Source organism: Haematobia irritans, chromosome 1, assembly GCF_050003625.1.
Source record: "Haematobia irritans isolate KBUSLIRL chromosome 1, ASM5000362v1, whole genome shotgun sequence".
Lineage (NCBI taxonomy): Eukaryota > Metazoa > Arthropoda > Insecta > Diptera > Muscidae > Haematobia > Haematobia irritans.
Window position 1 is genome coordinate 195384364 of NC_134397.1, and position 10456 is coordinate 195394819.

General features: G+C 25.4%; 1 protein-coding gene across 1 annotated transcript in view; it reads left to right on the forward strand.

Annotated features, from left to right (window-relative positions):
* Positions 1 to 3653, forward strand: part of AP-1sigma (AP-1 complex subunit sigma-2) — a 45297-nt gene extending 41644 nt beyond the window's left edge. Inside the window, exon 5 of the mRNA XM_075292461.1 lies at positions 2870 to 3653. Within this exon, the coding sequence (XP_075148576.1) occupies positions 2870 to 2914 (45 nt within the window). The 3' untranslated portion in view covers positions 2915 to 3653. The remainder of the gene's footprint in view (positions 1 to 2869) is intronic.
* Positions 3654 to 10456: the final 6803 nt, after the last annotated feature.

Below are 10456 nucleotides of genomic sequence, written 5' to 3' on the forward strand. Positions count from 1 at the left end.
AATTTGCTCCTCCAAGAGGATCCGCAAGCAAAATGTAAGGATCGGTTTATATGGGGGATTTATATAATTATGGACCGATTTGGACCAATTTTTGCTTGGATGTTAAAGGTCATATACTAACACCACGTACTATCAATCAGATTTAATGAAATTTGCTCCTCGTAGAGCGTATACAAACCAAATCTGCGGGTCGGTTTATATGGGGGCTATACGAAAACGTGGTCCGATATGGTCCATTTGCAATACCATCTGACAATACATCATAACAACTACTTGTGCCAAGTTTCAAATCGATTATTTCGTTCGGAAGTTAGCGTAATTTCCACAGACGGACGGACAGACGGACGGACACGGTCTCAGACCAATATTTCGATGTTTTACAAACGGAATGACAAAGTTAATATACCCCCCATCCTATGTTGTAGGGTATAAAAAAGGACCTTTTGTAAATTTTTTCCATAGAAACTCGATCGTCTTTCCGAAAAAAGACGTCCCGCTGCACTAAACAATTCTTCGCTGGCCATACTTGTCTGTGAAGCTAAACATGTTATTGAAACTGTTCTGTTTTATTGGACATGAAGTAATGTTTTCCCATATGGAGGACTTTGAACTTTTTGCTTATTTGTACTGGGTATTCTGGGACAAATTCACGTTGGAACTTCGATATGAAGTAAATTATTAAAAAAGCTTCGGTTAATCGACCTTTTGACGCCGAAAGCCGATTCGACGCAGATTATCAATTTTTGGCATAATTCCGATGCCGATTCTTTGGTCGAGCTCTATTGTGGACGTGAATAATATCTCACGACTCATGAATACTTTCGTGACACTCGTTGCTTACGAAAATACTCGTGTCTTACAAAAAATCGCCCTATTCAAGAAAATTTTAGTAGCTCGCCATTGAGTCGTACTTTTGAGAGTACGTAAGTGCGACCAGAATAATGTGGTATCCGTTATTGGATATAGGGACAATCCTAGAATTGATTAACAAAAATTTCATTACAATAAGGAAAAGTTTTTGTTATGCCTTATGTTCGTGAGCGTATTTTTCCGAGCCTATTTTTATCGAAATTTCAAATCATATGAAAGACTTTATTTCATCGAATTTTTTTGTGCACACTTTGATAAGATTTTTTTTATTAATTTATGTGATTGATTTTAGATTTGATTAAAAAATTATTAAGTCGATTAATTGAATATTTTTCAATTAGGAATTTAATTGGAAATATATTCATGATATATTTTGTACAGTGTAAATGAAAGGGGAAGGCAATTGGGTTCCGCTAGATGATGTTAGAAAAATTATATTATTTTTTTATTTTATTTGATTTTATTTTTTATTAATTGTAATTAAAATCAATCAATCAATATTTGTAATCGAATTTGGTTTTAATTAAAAAATAATGGAATTAATTAATATTTTAATTGAAAATTCAATTATAATAGCAAGATTTAATTTTTTTATATTTAAATTCCAATTTTCTAATGCAATTAATTGATCCAATGAAAAATTTAATTGATTCAATTAATATATATATATTTATTATTTATTATTTTATTTTGTTCATTTTCTTGTTTACAATATGCTAATACAATGGAAAGAAAACAAATAAATAAATAAACCTTAATTTAATTTAAATAAACAAAATATATTCGTATTTATGACAATAACATAAAGTTGTCTGTCACTTTCAAAATTTTAGTTAATTCCAGTCTGTTCCTTTTAATTTATAAGTAATCAAATTTTGTTTTAAAAATTTTCATTCATAATATAATTTCGATATTTTAGAGCATAACTAATATAATCATATAATCTGTCCCATCCATTCTCAAACTCTCCGTTTAATATGCTCACAAGTTCATTTTCTTCCAGATATGATTTTCCAAAATTATACATTCGGATTTCTCTTAAAAATGGACATGAGGTGATGAAATGTTTTAAATTTTCCACTTCGCCTGTATTGCAGAGAGAGCACTCCATACTCTCCGGGTTATTGTATTTGTTTGCATTTAATGGAAGTATATCTGCTCTTGTTCTCATTAGCAGTGAAATTTTTTCTATATTTCCGATATCTTTCATGTAGTCCACTCCAGCATCAGGATTAAGGAATCTGTAGTATCTACCACCGCTTGAGTGAGCTTTTTCTCTCATCTGAGCGTAACTTAGACATTTAAGTTTATGGTCCATCAGATTCATTGTCGTTCTCCATTCATGTTCACTCCGAATCAAGTCTTCATTCATGATAATGTTGACCTTTCGAGCCAGGGATTCCATAGCTGTTACCCAAAAAACTCTTTTCGACCAAACTTTTAGGGACAGTATATGTGGCAATCTTGTGTTTTCATATTTGAAAATAGTATCAAAAATGTAGTTTGAGTGCAGTTTTAGTGTGTAAAAATGGTTGTCTACAATGTCTGTCTCTAAAGATTGAATGTAGTTCGGTATAAAGTTCGGTTGTTTCAAAATTCGTTTTAGGAAATATCTTTGCATTAATATTTTAATTGAAAATTCAATTGTAATAGCAAGATTTAATTTTTAATATTTAAATTCCATATTTCTAATTCCATCCATTGGAACCCGATATCGAACAAAGGGAGATTCAGATATATAACTCCATCTGTTGGGAAAAATTGAATTATTTTTACTACATTAATTACGATATTTCCATCAATTAAAAAGTAATCTATTCACAATAGTTTGTTTTAGAAATAAATTTCTTAATTTCAACATAATTTTCGATATGATATCTTAAGGATTCATTGAATTATATTGAATCCTTGTGAATAGATTTATTCGCCTATATTATACTCTTGATAAATATTTTTTGGTGCATTTGTTTGTGTTCTTTTTTTCCAAATATATTTACAGGATGAAACTCCCCAAGGCTTCTTCGATGATCATGGTCTGGGATAAAAATCTATATCTAAGTCTACGGTACTAAGTTTGTTGTATAACAAACAAAAAAAGTAATAAATGCTGTCCTTAAAACATATTCCAAAAATGAAACAACATTTTTTGCAACAGGAGAGAAAATACAAATAATAAAGACACATACATATTTTTGGGAGTTTTTTTCCACCAAATTCTATTTTGAAAACTTTTATCGAGGTGTGCTTTTATACAAGCTATTTATTATATAGTATGTCCTTTCCACCCCCCACCACCACCCATATCCTTGTTGATCTGGATATATATACACCTATACATATAAAATATTTATCCTGTACTATCAATTTCAATTTATTCAATCCAATCTATATTGCATATATATATTTTATCTGTATGATATGTATAAGAATGTTGTATGTATTTTGTGTAGTATTATTATCTAAATCAAAAAAGAAATTAGTAAAACAAAGAATGATGGCCTTAATTCTACTTAAGTTTTAAACGATTTTATTATATATGTTCATTTTCCATTTAAATATATTTCACTTTAGCACAAAATAAAATTAAAAAAAATATATACAAAAAAAAAGACGAAGTCATCAGGAAATTATTAATCGGTTATTAGTTTTTAAGTTCCTTCTTCATACATACCACAGTTTATAACTTTATTTGTGTCGTTTTTAAGAATATCATAAAATAATTGTGAGTGTAACGTATAAAAACTATCATAGCATTATATAATAAATAAAATTTGCTCAATGAATTTAAAGTTGTTTTGCTATATCAATTGGGAAATATGGTGAGTATTAGGTAGGGATACAAAATAGAAACTAGATTTATTTCTATAGAAAACTTTGACAAAATTTTATTTCTATAGAAAATTTTTGACAAAATTTTATTTCTATAGAAAATTTTTGATAAAATTTTATTTCTATAGAAAATTTTTGACAAAATTTTATTTCTATAAAAATATTCGTCAAAATTTCATTTCTATAGAAAATTTTGTCAAAACTTTATTTCTATAGCAAATTTTGTCAAAATATTATTTGTATAGAAAATTTTTTCAAATTTTTTTTGTATAGAAAAGTTTGATAAAATTTTATTTCTGTAGAAAATTTTGTCAGAATTTTCTTTCTATAGAAAAATTAGTCAAAATTTTATTTCTGTAGAAATTTTTGTCAAAATTTTATTTCTAAAGAAAATTTTTGACAAAATTTTATTTCTATAGAAAAATTTGTCAAAATTTTATTTCTATAGCAAATTTTATCAAAATTTTATTTCTATAAAATAAATTTTTTCAAAATTTTATCAAAAATTTATTTCTATAAAAATTTTGTAAAAATTTTATTTCTATAGAAAATTTTGTCAAAATTTTATCAAAAATTTATTTCTATAAAAATTTTGTCAAAATTTTATTTCTATAGAAAATTTTGTCAAAATTTGATCCAAAATTTATTTCTATAAAAATTTTGTCAAAATTTTATATCTATAGAAAATTTTGTCAAAATTTTATTTGTATAGAAAATTTTGTAAAATTTTTGTTTGTATAGAAAATTTTGTCAAAATTTTATTTCTGTAGAACATTTTTGACAAAATTTTATTTCTATAGAAAAATTTGTCTAAATTTTATTTCTGTAGAAATTTTTGTCTAAATTTTATTTCTTAAGAAACAAAATTGACAAAATTTTTTTTCTATAGAATAATTTGTCAAAATTTTATTTCTATAGAATAAATTGTCAAAATTTTATTTCTATAGAAAATTTTGTCAACATTTTTTTCTAAAGAAAATTTTTGACAAAATTTTATTTCTGTAGAAAATTTTCTCAAGATCTTATTTCTATAGAAAATTTTTGCAAATTTTTATTTCTATAGAAAATTTTGTAAAAATTTTATTTCCGTAGAAAATTTTGTAAAAAATTTTATTTTTATAGAAAATTTCGTCGAAAGTTTATTTATATTGAAAATTTTTGACAAAATTTTATTTCTATAGAAAACTTTGTCAAAATTTTATTTCTATAGAAAATTTTGTCAAAATGTTATTTGTATAGAAAATTTTGTCAAATTTTTAGTTCTATAGAAAATTTTGTCAAAATGTTATTTGTATAAAAAATTTTGTCAAATTTTTATTTCTATAGAAAATTTTGTCAAAATTTTATTTGTATAGAAAAATTGTCAAAATTTTATTTCTATAGAAAAATTTTGACAAAATTTTATTTCTATAGAATATGTTGTCAAAATTTTATTCCTATAGAAAATTTTATCAAATTTTATTTCTATAGAAAATTTTGTCAAAATTTTATTTTGTTTTGTTATTGTTGGTTTATTCTTCAATCATATTGTTGTTTTTGATTTCAGCTTAAAACCATGCATTGACTAAAGTACAAGTGTAGCTTTAACAACAGAGGAAAAGAATGTTTGTCAAATTTAATTGGGCGAAGCCCTATAGACTGCAAGATGGTTGGATGGACGCACGTTTCGGAATTACCACATTCCTCTTCAGCATCTACTTTTGCAACAAAACTATCAACCAATTATCAGAATAAATTCAAGCAGTTCACTAAACCCAAAGTGAACCACACTTGAACCTTCCGAAAAAAGATTTATGTCAAAGGTTTAGGTTCAAGTGTGGTTCACTTTGGGTTTAGTGAACTGCCTGAATTTAGTCTGATAATTGGTTGATAGTTTTGCCGCAAGTAGATGATGCTGATGAGGAACAAACATTCTTTTTCTCTGTTGGTTAAGCTCCACTTGTAGTTTAGTCAATGCATGGTTTTAAGCTGAAATCAAAAACAACAATAAAATTTTATTTCCATAGAAAATTTTATTTCTATAGAAAATTTTGTCAGAATATTATTTCTATAGATAATGTTGTCAAAATTTTATTTCTATAGAAAATTTTGTCAAAATTTTATTTCTATAGAAAATTATGTCAAAATTTTATTTCTATAGAAAACTTTGTCAAAATTGTATTTCTATAGACAGTTTTGTCAGAATGTTATTTGTATAGAAAATTTTGTCAACATTTTATTTCTATAGAACATTTTGTCAACATTTTATTTCTGTAGAAAATTTTGTCAGAATTTTATTTCTATAGAAAAACTTGCCAAAATTTTATTTCTGTAGAAAATTTTTGACAAAATTTTATTTCTATAGAAAATTTTTGACAAAATTTTATTTCTATAGAAAATTTTGTCAAAATTTTATTACTAGTGAAAATTTTGTCAAAATTTTATTGCTACAGAAAATTTTGTAAAAATTTTATTTCTATAGACAATTTTGTCAAAATTTTATTTCTATAGAAAATTTTGTCAAAATTTTGTTTCTATAGACAATTTTGTCAAAATTTTATTTCTATAAAAATTTTGTTAAAAGTTTATTTCTATAGAAAATTTTGTCAAAATTTTATTTCTATAGAAAATTTTGTCAAAATTTTATTTCTATTGAAAATTTTGTCAAAATTTTATTTCTATAGAAAATGTTTGACAAAATTTTATTTCTATAGAAAATTTTGTCAAAATTTTATTTCTATAGAAAATTTTGTCAAAATTTTATTTCTATAGAAAATTTTATCAAAATTTTATTTCTATAGAACGTTTTGTCAAAATTTTATTTCTATAGAAAATTTTGTCAAAAGTTTATTTGTATAGAAAATTTTGTCAAATTTTTTTTGTATAGAAAATTTTGTCAAATTTTTTTTTGTATAGAAAATTTTGTCAAAATTTTATTTCTGTAGAAAATTTGTCAAAATTTTATTTCTGTAGAAATTTTTGTCAAAATTTTATTTCTAAAGAAAATTTTGTAAAAATTTTATTTCTATAGACAAGTTTGTCAAAATTTTATTTCTATAGAAAATTTTATCAAAATTTTATTTCTGTAGAAAATTTGTCAAAATTTTATTTCTGTAGAAATTTTTGTCAAAATTTTAGTTCTAAAGAAAATTTTGTAAAAATTTTATTTCTATAGAAAATTTTGTCAAAATTTTATTTCTATAGAAAATTTTATTTCTATAGGAAATTTTATCAAAATTTTATTTGTATAGAAAATTTTGTCAATTTTTTTTGTTTAGAAAATTTTGTAAAAATTTTATTTTTGTAGAAAATTTTGTCCGAATTTTATTTCTGTAGAAAAATTTGTCAAACTTTTATTTCTGTAGAAATTTTTGTCAAAATTTTATTTCTAAAGAAAATTTTTGACAAAATTTTATTTTTATAGAAAATTTTCTCAAGATTTTATTTCTATAGAAAATTTTGTCAAAATTTTATTTCTATAGAAAATTTTGTGAAAATTTTATTTCTGTGGATAATGTTGCCAAACATTTTATTTTTATAGAAAATTTCGTCGAAAGTTTATTTTTATTTAAAGTTTTGTCAAAATTTTATTTCTATAGAAGACTTTGTCAAATTTTTATTTCTATAGAAAATTTTTGATAAAATGTTATTTGTATAGAAAATTTTGTCAAAATTTTATTTCTGGAGAGGAATGTTATGCAAAATCCATCAAAACATCAAGAGTCCTACCAATCTACCAAACAGAAAAAAATCTACCATTATTGGTTGGATTTTACCAACGGTGGCAACCGTGGTTCTTTTCTTTTTCATTAACTAATTAGTTCACTAGTACCAGTCTGGCGTTTTCCTGGTGAAACACAATTCCTCTCTTATGGGCCAAGGGTGGCCGCTTCTGAACCATTGTGTTCCTACGCAATGCTAATATTCCCTGCCCAGCTCACCAAACATACAGGAACACAAATTAATGTCCGTCCGTCAATTTTTTTTTTTTTGGAACTCGAAATGATCGATTCGGATTTTTTTTTTGTCGCTAGGCACCTTGACATTAATTTGGTATTATTGCACAGAGGCGACGGCTTCGATACATTTTGTACCGAGTACAATTCTCGCTAACCAATAGCATATGTCACTAGAAAACAATCAGCAGCTTTGAAAAAATCTTGTGCGATTTCAAAGATGTGGTGATTACGCTAATGATTCCCAGCCAAAAAAGCGAGAAATTTTAGTAACATAAGGAAGACTTGTTCCCAATTTTTTTAGGACAGATTGTACTCACTTAAATACAATTGCTTTTATGTAAAGATATCCATTTTAAAATCGAATCGTCTATTTCATTGAAAAGTTGATAGAATTTTGGTCAGAGAAAAAACTTTGTTTAAACAAAACGTCATAGACGAATATGTGAAATTTGCGGACCTCTGTTAAAATCGTATGTCTTTGAAGTAAGGAAAATTTTCTGTAGAGTAAAGAAAACCATATTTGATTTAAAGAAGTAATCTTTCAATTAACTGAGACATTGAATCTTTTGATTAAAAATGAAAAGCTTAAAAAATAGGCTACGACTTCTTTTGAGGATTTTGAATTATTGGTTTAAAGTTTTTTGTTTTTGAAATTAAGAAAGTATTTTTTACTTTAAAGTATCTTTTACAATTTGGATTCTGAAACACTCATTTATTTGTACGCGAATCGCTCTGTTAATATATCGCAAAATGAGAATGAACATTTAATATATTTTAATTTTATAGAGCCTACATTTACAGCTAGATAGCTTGGAAAGATGTCTTTATTAAAAAACGCGTTTTTGGCTCGGAAGGTCGAAATCTTAAGATCAAAGTACACATTTTTATTTGGTGCTTTTTTTAATTTTCATGACAAAAAAACAAGTAAAGATTTTGGAGACAAATAATTAAATCACCAATGCTTGGGAAACTAGCTTTGTGTAATGAGCTTAACTGAAGTTAAAAATGTTATTATGAATTGCGTGCCAAATGTTTTCAGTATAGATAGATTTTGATAAAGGGGAAAATTGTCTACCAAGTTAATAATAACAAAATTTTTCAATTTCCTCAAAATATTACCCATTTTAATTCACCCATTATGGAGTAGTATCATTTTCACAATAAAGAAAAAAAAAAAAAAAAAAAAAAAAAAATATATATATATATATATATATATATATATATATATATATATATATATATATATATATATATATATATATATATATATATATATATCCCTTTCCGACCTATAGCCGATCCACGTGATAGATTTTCCTAAATTTTTGAATTCTGTTATTTATGTGTACATAGAACATTTTAAATTAATAAGTTTGTTCAGTTTGATCCTGTATCCTGTTTTTTCAGGATACGCACAATTGTTGCCGTCCGGTAAATTCCGGTAAAATTCCGGACGTAAAAATATCAAAAAACACAAAATAATCACGAAGTTACTGTTTGCATACAATATTTAATATGTTTTCTTATTGAAAACAGTTGTTTGATGAAATATTCCACAACTTAAATAATTTTAATTTATTTGCAAACTTACATCTTCCACTAATTTTTACAAACGCGCAAAGTACACTGCTGAAACTACAAAATTAATATAAAAAACAAATATTTATAACGGTTTTTCACATTCTTAGACAAAGAGAGAGCATATACAATTATTTTTTTGCCGCTCTTATCGCAGTACCTCATATATTAAAGAAATTATAGAGACTTAAACTTACCCGCACAATTGTGCGTACACGGTCGGAAAGGGATATATATATATATATATATATATATATATATATATATATATATATATATATATATATATATATATATATATATATATATATATATATATATATATATATATATATATATATATATATATATATATATATATATATATATATATATATATATATATATATATATATATATATATATATATATATATATATATATATATATATATATATATATATATATAAATTGCTTACATTTTTCTCTGTGTATCTGTTAAAAGGATCTTTGAACTAAACAAAGTGACAATCTGGCAGCATTGTTGGCAAAGCTTATTAATAAATTGTTGATTTATATTTCCAAAATAGAGAATTACACACACATATATATGTCAAATAGAAGACAAGTTGAGCTTAAGAATTCAGTGTAAAAAGAGAAAAAGGTACAAAGCAAAAAGATATTCAACATTCTAACTCTAAAAGGATACAACCATGTTTACATGTTTGGACACACACTCCAACACACTAACATACAATAGAGCTACACCTAGTACAATCATATAAATTTCCCCGGAGTTATATGACAGGAGATGGATAACAGTAAAACAAATAAGAACAAGTGGTAAAATTGTGAAAAAGGAAGAGAGAGAGAGAACAACTGCCTGTTTGAAGAGTAAATGAGTATAACAGGCGAAAGTTATTTTATCTTGTGAGAGTGGTAAAAGGAGAAGAAGAAGAAGAGAAACTCTTTATGGCTTTGTGAGCACCACCAAAAAAAAAAACAAGACATGACAACAAATACATATCACACAGGCTCGCTCGCTCGCTTGCTCACTCACTCACACACACTTACCTCCATAACATCACACACAGAAGAAAATTTCCCCAATTGTTTCTTTTAGCCAGAGTTCTTGTGTTTTTTGGGGAGAATCAAATTTACAGGAAATTTTTATGTGCGTATGTGCGGGAAAGTGTCTTTTCATCATCATCATCGGCTGGCGAGAACTTTTTGCCAGATTCTCAGCGCATACGAATCCGAAC